This window comes from Eptatretus burgeri, chromosome 22, assembly GCF_056783735.1.
Source record: "Eptatretus burgeri isolate ZD-2024b chromosome 22, Ebu_testis_v1, whole genome shotgun sequence".
Lineage (NCBI taxonomy): Eukaryota > Metazoa > Chordata > Myxini > Myxiniformes > Myxinidae > Eptatretus > Eptatretus burgeri.
The window spans coordinates 1,120,017-1,134,818 of NC_140982.1; the positions used below are offsets into that span (position 1 = coordinate 1,120,017).

General features: G+C 45.3%; 1 protein-coding gene across 3 annotated transcripts; it reads left to right on the forward strand.

Annotated features, from left to right (window-relative positions):
• The first annotated feature begins 1,030 nt into the window (after positions 1-1,030).
• Positions 1,031-14,563, forward strand: LOC147008035 (nucleolar transcription factor 1-like). 3 transcript variants are annotated; one of them, XM_085865724.1, is made up of 7 exons: positions 1,031-1,328; positions 9,315-9,437; positions 10,613-10,780; positions 11,001-11,162; positions 12,822-12,995; positions 13,442-13,603; positions 14,247-14,563. In XM_085865724.1, exons 3-7 carry the CDS (start codon positions 10,643-10,645, stop codon positions 14,265-14,267), a joined length of 657 nt encoding a protein of 218 aa, XP_085721850.1. In that variant the 5' UTR covers positions 1,031-1,328; positions 9,315-9,437; positions 10,613-10,642; the 3' UTR covers positions 14,268-14,563. The 3 variants fall into 3 exon arrangements, with proteins under 3 accessions (XP_085721850.1, XP_085721851.1, XP_085721849.1); XM_085865723.1 differs by lacking the exon at positions 1,031-1,328 and having other exon boundaries at positions 8,207-9,437; XM_085865725.1 differs by lacking the exons at positions 1,031-1,328; positions 14,247-14,563 and having other exon boundaries at positions 8,199-9,437; positions 12,822-13,050; positions 13,442-13,571.
• Positions 14,564-14,802: the final 239 nt, after the last annotated feature.

Below are 14,802 nucleotides of genomic sequence, written 5' to 3' on the forward strand. Positions count from 1 at the left end.
CATCCCTACCCCACCCACATCCTCATACCCCACCCACCCCTACCCCACCCACACTTCCCCCTAACCACCCACACACCCCCACCCCACCCACACACCCCTACCCCACCCACACTTCCCCTTACCCCACCCACACACCCCCTACCCCACCCACATCCCTCCTGTTATATCTGATGCCAAGAACGAGCTCAGTGAACACGTGTTCATTGCACCACGTGGGTTCACACAGTCCACACGTTTCCTCACGATGGAGACACAACTCGCCCTCTCGTGACTCGCGGATAAATTACACCTTCCCCTCCCAGAATGCAGTGCGGCCACGGGCAACCTGCTCCTCTTCATGAATCACCATCAACACGTCACACACAAACACATCTGTGGGAAAGTTTGAACTCAAGAGACTTTAATTACTCGTAATTGTTGATTACAGCGCGTGCGCTGTATTCAATTACACCGAGTTTGACATATCCCCGGTGTCCCGTCCCCCCCCCCACGTGCCTCAAGTGAGCCAATGACGGCCGTCCGGGAGATGGCAGTGCGAAACCGAGTGGGATATGGCGACAATTGACGGAAATACCCGAGTATTTCAATGGAAATTTGTGAAACTAATGTGTTATGTAAGTGAAAACCATTTAATTTATTGCTTGACGGAAAAAAACAAAACAAGAAACGCTCCCCTCTCATGAACGAAAGAGTGAAAGACGTCATATCCGCCCACCATGGCATTTCGTACCGAACGCTGAAAGCAGAGTTCTTCTTCTGCCATCATTCTCTTTAATATTAGCCATTATTAACAAGTGTTTCGTCATGCATTAGTCGTTGAAATTTACTTACAACAATAACGAAAAAATAATCTCCTCACAGATTCAACAAGAACGAAAAAAATAATCACAGATTCAACAACGAAAAAAAAAAAAACCGAAAAATCACGAGCAGGACAAGACCAATCGAGCTGAAGGAAACGATACTGCAACACTGCACTGCTCCTGATTGGTCAAAGGACACCACGTGTGTTGTGTGGGCGGTGTTATGCACGAGGATTCCTGCACAAACAGGACCGGACCAATCATGTTCGTGATGTACCTCATGCTGCATCGCCAATCCTCGGCGGCACGTGATACCATTGGACCAATCACGTTCGGCGATGCTGTGCTGCATTCTGACAAGCTCTGGATCAGAGCGAGCTTTGATTGGTCAAAGTCGTGGAGAGGCGGCGAGAACCTCTGACAGATGGTAATGACCAATGAGGAAAGGTGATGCGTCGTTTTGATTGGTTGAAACGTGGAGGAACGGAAGGAATTCTTCTCCTCGGATCCACTTGCAACACACAGGTATCTGTTTCACAACCCGAATCACTTCACTGCGTCATTAATAATAATATTTTTATCCTTATTTTAATTTGTACGATTTTCTTTTTTTGATCAACGTTAAAAAGCTTTAGTGAAAAGATTTCGACATTTTCATCATCCGCGAGTTTTCATCGATATTTGTGAAAATTTGATTTCCGTGGGAATGTGACACTGATCTCGACTACCGGATTGGTCACGGCTGCTCGTGCGTGAATTCACCGGAAGTGCACTTTCCGCCATCTTGTCTCCCCCAAAAGAGGCGAACTGTTGTCACAAGCAACGTTGAACCGGGCCCGGCCGATTTTGTGAAATATATTTCTTCAAATAATATTTCAACTTCTGTCGAATATTTTAATGGATTTTGAAGTAAATTACTGTTCCTATTATTCGATCGAATTCCGAAAAATTCCCTTGAAGCTCCTTGGCAATTGCAAGTAGGAGATCAATACATATGATGAGGCCCGGCACAGGGTTGGATCGGAAAACAATGTAAAGTTCAAAACATATTCAGGAGTTACGTGTTAAAAACTGAAAAATTACATCAATAAATGAAGAAGATGATTAGACTGCTTTCATTTTGCACACAAGAATGTTTTAGAATGTACAAACTTCAGGTTAAATCAACATTCCCCCACCATTTGGAGGAGTGGGGGAAGGACCCCCCCCCAACATCAGACTCTCCCCCTCTACTCAGTCACTTCCCTCCCTTGCACCATGGATCCCTTCCATCCCACCTCTCTTTCTTCTCTTAATGTTGTCAACTTTATATGTACTCAGGGATCAGGACTCGGACCATGACTATTAATTATTTACATCAATGATTTGGAGAGAGGGGTGAAGAGGTTTTCCAAATTTGCAGATGACACAAAGCTTGGAGGGAAGGTGGATCGCAGAGGGGGTGGTGATCAGATTCAGGAAAGTGTTGATACTCTCATAGATTGGGCAAAAGTTTGGAGAATGTAATTTAACCTGAGCAAGTGTAAGGTGTTGGGGATGGGGAAGAAGTTCTTCCGAAGAACAATATAAATAGAGATTACAGGATACAAGGGGTCATGTTGGAGTGTGTCACATGGGGGAAGGATCTCTGGGCGGTAAGAGATATGGGAGGAAAGCAGGCACACAGTGTCAGGCAGCAAAATGTGGGGCAAATCTGGTTTTCAGTTGTATTTGGAGGGGGATCAATTATACATCAAAAGAGTTGTTAACATAGCCCAGGAATTTCGTGAGGGCCACATCTAGAATATTGTGTGCAGTTTTGGTCACCACAACTCAGGAAGGACGTCGCTGCCATGTCGAAGGGGTCAACGCAGGGCGAACAGATTGATTCGGGGCCTCACTCGACTCAGCTGTGGAGCGGTTGAAGGAGACAGGGCTTTATGTCATAGAAAGAAAGAGGATACGAGGCGATATGATTGAGATGTTTAAGGTATTGAAGGGCATCGACAAAATAAGTGCAGAAGAATTATTCAGCAGAGTAGACACAGTGATCGCACCAGGGGCATTTCTTGAGAGTAAAGAAGAGTCGAGTTAAGAAGGTAGTGAGGTCGGGGTCTTTCACTCAAAGAGTAGTTAATGCATGGAACGGTCTCCCTGGAAAGGAATTGGTGACAGAAACAGTAGATGGTTTAAATTGGAATTAGAGAGGAACCTGGAAGTTATGGAGATTGAGGGGGAGATGAAAAAGCCTGCTATTGGCTCAGTGGTTCGGGTGGCGGCTTGGGGTCCCAGCGTCCTGAGTTCAAGTCCCGTTGGCCGCTGAATTAAGATACACCAGGACGTTGACTCAGCCTGTCACCCTTCCTTGGTCGGCAAAATGAGGACCAGTGTACTGGTAAGGGGGACACTGCATCAGCGGCAGAGCCACATCCCAACCAATGATGCAACCAGCAGCCACAGGCTGCACTCGATAGACAGAGAGAGGGGTAGAGGGATGTTGTCAGGTCTTTTTGCAAGTTTGAGCATTGATGGATGATTGTGTGCATGTCTGCAGAGTGTTGTTGATGGGGGTGGGTCTTGTCAAGGGGTGTTTTGTGGTTGATGTTTTTATATTTTTTTTACCCAAGACATGCCCTCTCCTCTGGAAGTTGGAAAAAAAAAGTCCGGAACTTTCTTGTGTTGATGTGGTGCAGGTATGATGGGCCGAAAGGTCACCACCTGCGTTTAATCACCGTGTTCATGCAAAGTTTATTGCTTGCATTTGGAGATTTCTTCCTGCCAGTCTGCTGTTTTCGTATTCGCTGCAGTGATATTTTGGCGGAGACAAGATGGCGGAAAGTGAACTTCCGGTGACTTCACTCCTCCGGATACAATCGCTGTGGACGTGACCAATCCAGTCGTAGAGATCAGTGGATTGTGACGTCACGCCGAGACGCCTGAGCAGTGAGAGAGTAAAAGAGTTTTAGTGAAACCGGTTTGTGAAGACCACTGAAACATTTTACTGGAAACAAACGTAAAAAGAGAACACGAGACACGGACGAGTATATATTTCCACCACCTTGTGGAATCGGACGGGGAACCTTTTTGGCCCAAGCCGTTCACGAACCGGCTGGCCAGGCCTGACGTTCCACCGAAGATGATTTTGGAAGGAATTGATGTTTCGTTTAGACTTTCGGGTTTGGCGATACCTCAGGAAAGACACCGTGTGATCGTTAACGACCACCAACTACCAATGCCGGCAGACAGGTCCTCCGGCTTCATGTCTATCCGAGGGTGAGTGCCTAACACCAGGGTGGTAGTTTATAGCCGTTGGGATTCGAACCCAAGCTGGAGAGCTCAGACCTCGAGTCAATCCTGCCATCCCTGGACATGAACCGCACGAATTGCCAATTAACAACTTTTGATGAGACAATGATTCAATATGGTGGATCTGATCAGATGACAACCTTCCTCCTTCCCTCTCCTGGGTCGACGGTGATCATGTCAGAATCTCTATTCTCATCAAGGTCATCCTCATGTTCCAGCAATTGCTGACCTTCGACTCCAAAAAAGCACATCACCGCATGTTCCACGTTGTGGAGCGAGTTCTTCTCCATGACTAATGGGTCCGTGAAGACCTTATGCCTGGAAAGACCGCAGGCAAGGACTCTTGAGCTCTCAGGATTTCTTATCTTGAAACACAGTGTCATCACCATTTCGGATATTGAAGGCGAGCTTAACTTATCAAATGTGTGGAGTGTAGAGGACGTACATTCCAATGAGGTGTGAAACTAGAAGCATAAAGAGACCAGGGTGGTTGAGCAGTGAGATCAGGAATACTATTTTGGAGAAGCAGAAGGTATTTATGAGGTTTAACATATCAGGAATGGGGTTAGATTGATATCACCATCGGAGTAAACAGAGGCAAGTGAAGAAAATAACTCGACAAGCGAAAAGAGAGGATGAGAAGGACATGGGCTAAGAATATTAAACATAATAGCAAGGCTTTCTTTAAGCATATCAGCGGAAAAGAACAGGATAGGACCAGTGTGGGCTCAATGAGGAAGAGCACCGGGAGAGTGGTGAGTGATGAAGGTGAGATGGCAGGCTTATTAAACTGGTATTTTTCAAATTTTACATAACAGTCAGGAGAATTGCCAATAGCTGAGAGTATCTATCGAGGAGGTGAGGAAGGGCTTTTAGAGAAGATCCAGGTTGGAGTGGAGGAAGTAAAGGAACAACGAGGTAATCGAAGAGTAGATAAGGCTCCGAGTCCAGATAATATGCACTCGAGAGTATTGATGGAGGTGGCTGAGCAGGTAAGCGAGTTGTTAATGGATATTTTCAATAGCTCATCGGAGTTAGGACGGGTACCGGAGGATTGGAGAGGAGCAAATGTAACACCATTATTTAATAAAGGATCCAGAGAATAATTGGGAAACTATAGACCTGCTCGTTTAACCTCAGTTGTGGGAAAGGTGTTGAAGACATTAATTAAAGACCGGATGAGGAACCATTTAAACAAATACAAACTAATTAAAGGTCGTCAGCATGGGGGTTTTTTTTGTATACCTTGACGAAGCTTGAATTAGAGCTAACACAAAACGCACAGCAAGGGGGGCATGAGACAAGAGGGGAGGGAGTGGGAAGGACAAAACAGTGGGGAACAGAGACATTAGGAGATCTGTGGCAGGGAGAGGGGTGGGACGGGGAACATGGGGAATAGAAGATGGACATTACAGGGACTTTCAGGAAGGAACGAAGGGAATTTGAAGGAGGTGGGCTTGGGTGGATTATCGGGGGTAGAAAAGATCGAAGATTTGGATGGGGGGTGATAAGAGGTGGTGGTGAACAGCTGTTTTGAAGGCTTGGAGGGAAGAATGGGAATGAACAGAGTGAGGGAGTTTTTTCCAAAGGCGGGAAAAAAGAGGAATGAAAGAGTGAAGGTGAGCAGTGATTCGTGATTTTGGTAGTTTTACCAGAAGGCGTTTGTTGGCGGACCTTGAGCGCCCTGCGGAAATGTGGTGGGGACAATTCACAGAGAGAGCAGGGGGTGCGAAGCTGGAGAGGAGACGGTAGAAGACAAAGACCACTGACCAACCTGCGGTGATTGAGTGAGAGGCCCAAAGACTCAGCCTCATTGCGGGAGATGCCAATGATCCGAAATGCCTTGGTTTCTACAGCGTGAAGCCGAGAAAGGTGGGAGGCAGGAGCACCAGCCCAGAGGGGAGAGCAGTACTCCATCAGGCTGTGGACAAAAGCTTTGTAAGTGGTCAGGAGCTCAGGTGGGCTGAGGAAGGACTTTGCACGACGGAGGATTCCCAGTCGGCGACTGGCTTTGGAGGCGAGGTTTGAAATGTGGCTTTCCCAGGAAAGGTCATGGCAGATAGTGAGACCCAGAAGCTTGAAAGAAAGGACTTCTTCCAGAGGATTGTTGAGAAAGTGGATGGGGGGGTTTCTAAACGGTCCTTTCGAAGAGACATAGTGATAGTGTGAGATTTGTCCGGATTGAAAGACATGTTCCACGTGTTGGACCAGATTGTGATTTTATCCAGATCTGCAGTGAGCGAAGAAGCTGCTGCTTGCCGGTCTGAGGGATGACTGATGGTACGGCAGAGGGTGGAGTCATCAGCAAAGTGATAAAGAGGATTTTCCAGAGAGTCGGAAAGATCATTGGTGAAAACCAGAAAAAGAACAGAGCCGAGAACGCTACCTTGAGGAACTCCAGTCTGGACAGGAAGAGGGGATGAAAGAACTCCATTTAGGGCCACACGGTGACTGCGACAGGAGAGGTCTGCGAGCCATGAGTGGAGATGGCCTTCGATACCATAGGAAGAGAGTTTGGTGAGCAGGGCAGGGTGCCAGACCGTGTCAAAAGCACGTGAAATGTCCAGGGATACGGCTCGGATTTCCTGTCTGGCATTGAGGACTTCCATCCATTGTTGGGAGAGCAGAAGCAGCATATCCAGGGTAGAGTGACCTGGTCTGAAACCAAATTGATGATCAGAAATCAAGCCATTGGAGAAGAGGAAGGATTTAAAGAGCAGGTTTTGGGTCGCTGATGACCGCGTGATTCGAAGGTTGTGATTCGTGATTCGAAGCACATTAATAATCGTTCGGCAATTATTTTCTTACATTTGAAACTCAAAATATGATAAAATTAACTTTTAAGTCAAAACTTTTGTCAGTGATCGAAAAACAGTCCGGAAGTTACCGAAGATGCTATGACGTCACGTTCTCCGAAACCTTCGTGAACATTCGGAAACAGCGTATAAACAATGGCGAGATGCGAATCAGAGAGTGATTTCAGCGGCGATGAAATTGAGTGTTTTCATTCCCATATTGCCGAGGACGAGTCGGAGGATGATGGGAATTTATACTATGGAGTTTCTGGCCCTGAGCCATATAAATTTCAGCCACTTGCAAGTGCCAGAAAACGGCCTATTTCGTATTCAAGTGGCAGGACTGACTGCCAGCTCAGACTGCCAGTACGAATACAGACCGTGAAAGCGTGGCCTCGCGATCCTTTTGACTTTCTGGGTTTTAAGCAACAGGTGTCAGAAAAGTTACCGCAGGGATAACTGGCTTGTGGCGGCCAAGCGTCAAGACTCAAGAGCGACGTCGCTTTTTGATCCTTCGATGTCGGCTCTTCCTATCATTGTGAAGCAGAATTCGCCAAGCATTGGATTGTTCACCCAGTAACAAGAAACGTAAGCTCGCAAGAATAAGGTAAGTTTGGTGCAATTTGAGCTTTTATTCGTCGAGCTATGAATGTTTCAAGTTGACGGCGCCTGGTGCGTATGGCCGCGGGCGCCTTGGCTAGATCTAGGCCGCGGCGCTTTTTCCACAAAGATGAGGTTTTAAAAATCATTTTTCATCCCAATAAAGGTTATCATCACATGCCTGACTTGTTAAGCTGTCGGATTATGTAAAGATTGTTCGTGGACGGCTGAATATTACGGTTTTATGACTTTGACAAAATAATTTTAAATAATGCCGTGAATTCCTGTGGTGAATTGAGATTTTTGCTTCGATCGACGTTGCGGGTTCGTTTTAAAGTCAATTCAAGTTCTGTTTTTTGCAGTCGCTTAGGATGCTTAACACTCGGTAGTTGTGAAGTTTGTAAAATTCCGATATTGTGTCAGGTTTATGTTCGATGGCGCGCAGGAGCCTTGGGCGCCTTGACTAGATGTTAGGCCGCAGCGCTTTTTCCACAATGATATTGTTTGAAAGTTCAAAAGGCAAGGAAAATTCGCCCGTTTTGTTTGTACAAATCTTATCCACTGCCAGCGAATGTTTGATTCCTTCGGGAATTGGTGGGAGCGATTACCCGTTTTCCAGCCATTTTCGCAAAACATGACGACACACGTACGAGGCATGATGCACAAATATCCAAATAACTTTGTTCTACAATAATTCAAAATAAAAAAGGACAACAAAGACAGTTTCAAGCTCAAAAAAGCGAAAGAACGGCCCGCTCAACTGGACACTTCTTCACTGAGCGAGTGAGCTTCCGCTTTGTTTTGGAGAACGTGACGTCACCATCCATATATGGGCACGCGGCTGTTTTTTTCAACGGCCTCGAGAAATAACAACTTCGGAGTTAAATTTCATTAATCTTCCCAATCGTTAGGCAACCACAATAGTTTGCATCGAACTATTTAATGTACATATAATCATATTGATACATTTTCAGAACATGTTTGGTGACCCGCAACCTGCTCTTTAATGTCTGAAGCGATGATGGATTCCATAACCTTGCTGATGATTGGGAGAAGGCTGATTGATCTGTAGTTGCAGGGATCTGTTTTTGTGCAGGGCAGTGATGTTTGCTGATTTCCAAGCATATGGCAGATGACTCTGAGCAAATGAGAGGGTGAATGGAATGGAGAGAGTGCGAGCAAGAGCAGAAGAGCAGGCTTTGAGGACACGTGGGCTGATGCCGTCTGGACCGGTTGCAGTTCATTAAAAAAGTTATTAAAGTTTTGAAAGTTAAAGTTGTGGAATAACAGTTCATTAAAAAGTTAGTTTTGAAAGTTAAAGTTATGCAATAACAGTTCATTAAAAAGTTGTTCAAGTTTTGAAAGTTAAAGTTTTCTCAAAACAGTTGTTGAATAACAACTGTTTACCAAAGGTAGTTCGTGTTTAACAAATCTTTTAGAGTTCCATGAAGCAGTGTCTGATTGGGTGGATGAGGGAAAGGCAGTGGTTGCAGTATAACTGGACTTTAAGAAGCCATTTGATAATGTACCACATCGGAGATTGTTTTCCAAGGTGAGGGCTTGTGGAGTGGCTGGTCAGGTAGCTAATTTGATTGCAAACTGGCTTAGTGGTAGGAAGCAAAGAGTGGCTGTGAGTGGGAGGATGTCTTGCTCCTGGCTTCGTCAGCAAACTTATTTAGCCTGGCTCCTACTCCTGACGAAGCAAACTCGCTTTGTCGTCGGGTTGGGAATCAAACTCAAAGGTGAGTGTTGTCCCCCCATGGTGTCCTCATAATCTCGGTGTTGACTCACGACCAGTTTACCTGCTCATTGAAATCACTTCTATCCGCAGGATTGCTCTCGAAGGACATTCCTGGTGTTATCGGTATGGTCATGTGTCCATCCCTTTGATTTGTAATGCAGTGATGTTCGCTGACTTCCAAGCAGATCAGATGGAACCTCTTCAAGTTCTCAGGTGAGAAAGACTTAATCTATCTATAATTCCAGCAATCTCTGTGTGTCTGTCTGTGACCGCTGCTTCTCGACAACCACTGGTCCGATCTAATTGAAACTTGCCAGGTATATTGCTGGTGCCCTGTGGATGTGCCTTTTCAAGGTTTGATATTAATCGGACAAGTGGTTCCCAAGTTATGGCCATTTATTTACCAAAGCAATGACAGGACACGGTGCTATGACGTCACAACTCTTCTTCGTTTGATATGACGTCACAATTGACGCTGGGGCCCTGTGGATGTGCCTTTTCAAGGTTTTATATTAATCGGACAAGTGGTTCCCAAGTTATGGCCATTTATTTACCAAACCAATGACATGACACGGTGCTATGACGTCATAATTCTTTTTTTTTCACGTACGGCCATGCACGTACGGGCGTGCACTTGTAAGAATAATGTTATAAACAGGATATAACATATATACATATATATACATACAGCATATTTGGTTCTCCTGTCCCCGATCCATCTGCCCCATTCTCATCCCTGCCGGCACTCCTACTTTTCCCACTTCTCAGTTCCCCCCCCCCCCCCCCCCGAGAGCAACGTCGGTATATCCCTGCTAAAATGCAAACATACACTATGCGCCAATAAGTCAGGTGAAACGGAATACTTGAGAGCGGTGCTGCTGGAGTGGAATGTAAATGGAATGCTGGAGTGGAATGGAATGCTCGAGTGGAGCTGCTCACTCACATTACATTAATTTAACATAAAACCCGAGTGATTTATTTTTAACCTGAAAGAGTGAAAGCAATTAAAGCTTTTACAGACCATTAAGGAGGCGTCATGGACAAGGGTATGTCCGGACCGATTGTTGTGAAACACCGGGTAGAACACATTGGTGTATGTCTGAAGCCAGTGAGCGGATTGTCTAAGGGAGTCATAATGTATAAGAGCGTAAAATCTTTAACAAGCGTGTTTAGAAACAGCGTATGGCGAGGTATTACTGTACTTCCTTGTTTTTTTTGGAAGGAGATCCTGCTTGATGGTCGCATCTCGCCAGGGGAGCCTTCCACAGGGGTTCCCCTGAGTTTGTCTATATTTCACTTCCGTTGTCTATATTGTGACGCCAGCATGATGGGCTGATTGGCCTCCACCTGTGTCTGATTACCTTGTTTTTCCTTGTTTTGGATTCAAGAAATGGAAAGAAGAGCCTCATGGAGGTGGAATGCCCACGGATGGATGTGGACTACCTGATGATGGATGTGGACTGCCAGATGATGGATGTGGACTTCCTGATGATGGGTGTGGACTGCCAGATGATGGATGTGGACTTCCATGGGATGGATCTGGACTTCCCGATGATGTATGTGGACTTCCCGATGGAATGATGGATGTGGAATTCCCGACAACACCTCATCTGGAATTCCAATTCCCAGAAAGTTAAAAAATTCCGCGTTCTGAGGGGACATCATTGATGAAGTGTCTTGTGGAACAATGTTATTGTTGTCGTGTTGACATCTTGTCTTGTTTTCACTGCTTTATATTATGCAGTCACCTGAGACGACTGTATACCTGCACCACAGGTCGTGGCAGCGGCAGAGCGGCCTCAGAGGCCAATTTTGGCCATGTTTCCTTTCTTTGAAGAGAAGAAAAAGGAGCTTCGTCATAAACATCCGGACATGCCTGAGCGGGAACTGACGCAACTGGTTACGCGCTTGTGGGAAGAGCTTTCGGAAGAAAACAAGGTGATCTGTGTATTGTGTTGTTCACTTTCATTGTTAACGAGCAAATACCGCCCGTCGCTTCGTTGATGGGGATACTAAAGGGGGAGAGAGAAAAAGAGGGGGGAGAGGAGGGAGGGGTGGGGAGAGAGCAGGGTGAGTGAAGAGGTGGAGGGGAAAGTAGAGAGGGAGGGGGAGCGAGGAGGGGTGGTTGAAGGAACCATTCGCTCGGGATTGACAGAGCACAAACCACTCACTCAGGGTGATGGAGCATGAACCATTCACTCAAAATGACAGAGTACGAACCACTCGCTCAGGGTGACGGAGGACGAACCACTCGCTCAGGGTGACGGAGGACGAACCACTCACTCAGGTGGATGGAGCATGAACCACTCATTCAGGGTGACGGAGGACGAACCACTCACTCAGGGTGACGGAGGACGAACCACTCACTCAGGGTGACGGAGTATGAACCACTCATTCAGGGTGACGGAGGACGAACCACTCACTCAGGGTGACGGAGTATGAACCACTCGCTCAGGGTGATGGAAGATGAACCACTTGCTTAGAATGATGTCGCGCGATACCTCTATCACCAATGGGCGCTCGGCAAGTGGCTTAAGCATCCAATTCAATGGTTGATAAGGAACGGTTAGCATCGCATAACACAGCCGACTGCATACCATAAAGGATCACTTTCAATTTAAAGCCGGTGTTCACCGCGCACGCAGCAGGTAATGAAATAAAATGAATCTATAAATCCGCCATGTTGCCTGCTCGTCTTTTCACGCATCACGTGGTGCATCGGTTCAGGGTTCGTGCAAACGTTATAACCTTTTTTAAAACGTTTTTTTTTTTAACCAGATTTGCTTTTATTCCCTGCAGAGCACCTCGCGAAACCTCCGAAAATATAGACACAAATCTGGCAAATGCTATGGACAGGCAGTCAGTCCCTCGAGGGACAGGGCACGACGTCTGGCAGTGAATGCATTAAATCAGAGAGCTCAACGAAGCTGGTTAATTTTGGCACGTTCCTAAATTTTTTGTTCACTCAATATAATTCTCCAAAGAGTAGAAAAAGATCAGTTTAATGCTTTGGAAATTTCACATTTTCTTGTATATGTATGGACAAGAAGGCAACATAGCCTTGCTTTCGGAAAACAAATAGGTGTCTCGGCTTCGTTATAAGACTCGTTATTTCTTTAAATTATCAGATTTCAAGCTTCGGTTGTGAAAACTAGAGTACTTACAAACGCGATTTATACAGCGATTCAAAGCTCCGATGAACAGGCATTCGGTAACATGGGTGAGGAAAGAGAGAGAAAAAACTTAATCGTAAAGAAATCGTTGCGGCCTGTTCCAAGTCAAGGCATGGTTGAGCAGGCCAAAAAACGTGGCGGCTTCAGACCCCAGTGAGGTTACCCAGGAAGCGCCTCAAGACCCCAGAGAGCGAGGTGCCGAGGATGCGTCTGATGAAGGATATAATTAAATGAGGCCGTTAATTATCCTCAAAACGAGTGTTTTAATTAACCTAAACACCCAATTTACACTCTCGCACTTCTTTGGAGTTTTCTTCATGCGGATGCAAAGTTTCAGGCTGCTAGATTTCATGGTTTGGTGAAAGTTTGATCATTTGCTGGGATGTTGAACTAAACTGTGTACCCAACATGACCTGCTTTTCAGGAAAGGTTCAAGATTGAAGCATCCTTGAAGGCTTACTGTGAACAAAAGGCTCAAGCTTTGCTGAAAAAGTGCAAGGAGCCTGTCATGAGGAAGGGCCAAACGCCTGAGCCACCGAGGATACCTGAGCAGGTGTTGCAGCAGAACAAACTCGAGATTGACATCAAATATCTCAAGGTATATCTGCCGCACGAGAACATTTCCTCTTCTTTACCGCCTCGCCAACCAGGAGGTGGGTTTGCGGTCGGGCGTAACAATAAACCAAAACATGGCCCTTCCGAACCGATGAATGCATCAAGGCGTTAAACATCATGAGCCCAAGTGTACCGCTTCACTTCCCGCCTGGATAGCTTCAGCAGCGCACACTCGAGTGTATTTTAAACACCGAGAGTTTATGGTCACAAGTAAAGGATCGTGGAGTGGTCGTTCGTGGTTTCACCCTTGTTAGAGATCTCTTTCCCCCTTCTCCTCCTCCTGTTCCTTTTGTTACGTCACGTCCTGATCCATTCTCTGTTCTCGCTCTTCCGTGAATCTTCGCACGATGTGCACAAAAAATCCCCAACATTTATTGCATTGTTTTTATTGTTTTTGGAACTAAACCAATTTCAATTTCCACTTTGAAGGAGGAAGAGGATGATGACTTCGATGATAAGCATACAGATGATGAAGATGAGGATAATGATTCTTTCGATGTTATCGATACCAATGATGATCGTGATGAGGATGATTCTGTTGTTGATGATGATACTTGGGATTCTTCTGATTCTTCAACTTCTGACAGTGGGGTGAGTGCTGCAAATAGGTATGACGTATTACTGGACCCGTACCTTTTATACCTTCAGACCCTCCAGATCCCTAAAAAAAACCCAAACCCTTGAATACCATTGCAGACTTTTTAAAGACCGTTTGGACACCTTTGACCCCTTTCGACCTTCACATTGTTTCGACCATTGAGAAGGACCTTCAGACTTTCAGACCTTTTCGTACCGTTTCCACAACTTTGACCCTCAAGACACTTTTTCAACGTTTTTAAAACCCTTCAGACAATTCAGATCCTTGGGACCTTCAATTCCATCCTTTGGGGCCCTTAGATCTTTTAAGACCCTTTTGACACTTTATACCCCTTCAGACCTATTCACCTGTCGACATTTATACCTTTACACCTTCAAACCCTTGACACATTTTCTGACCTTTTCCCTTGTGACCATTTCGAACTTCCATTTGCAATCAATGACCTTTCATTGATTAAATTCTTACAAATATATTTTAAAAATTCTTTTTTATTGAACTTTATTACCGTACTTATTCATTTATTTGTGCTGCTATTGTTTGGCTGCTGTAAACTGCAGCCTGGATGGTGTGTGAAAATTTTATCATTGGCTGGGATGTTGACCTAAATTGTTGTACCCTCCACGACCTGCTTTTCAGGAAAAGCACAAGAAGTTTTAAACATCCACGAAGGCTTACTGTGAATATCGACATGACTCAACACTTACCCACTGCTCACAACTCTGAGCTTACCCGTCGTTTCAACATTACTGTGACAAACACCAATCGGTAGAGCTTTCAACAAACACATTATGTAAAAGTAATTATATTATTTGACATTTTTAATATTTCTTAAAACCAAAAAAATAAATAATGCAACAGCACACAATAAATAATGCAGGCTGTGGATAAGTTGGTTTGTCAGAACTTGCAGTTTTCGAGGATGGTTTTATTTCACAATAAATTTTATTCTCCAACTCTGGAAAATCCTCTTTATCTCTTTGCTGATGACTCCACCCTCTGCCGTACCATCTGTCATCCCTCAGACCGGCAAGCAGCAGATTCTTCGCTCACTGCAGATCTGGGGAAAACCACAAACTGGTCCAACACGTGGAACATGTCTTTCAATCCGGACAAATCTCACACTCTCACTATGTCTCTTCGAAAGGACCGTTTAGAAAACCCCCCATCCACTTTCTCAACAATCCTCTGGAAG

Excerpts from the sequence above, each read along its gene's own strand:
- LOC147008035 (XM_085865724.1), top strand. The coding sequence starts at position 10,643 with ATGCCCACGGATGGATGTGGACTACCTGATGATGGATGTGGACTGCCA. Across the intron at positions 10,781-11,000 it reads GATCTGGACTTCCCGATGAT|GTCGTGGCAGCGGCAGAGCG; the intron begins GTATGTGGACTT and ends CCTGCACCACAG. Across the intron at positions 12,996-13,441 it reads TTGACATCAAATATCTCAAG|GAGGAAGAGGATGATGACTT; the intron begins GTATATCTGCCG and ends TCCACTTTGAAG.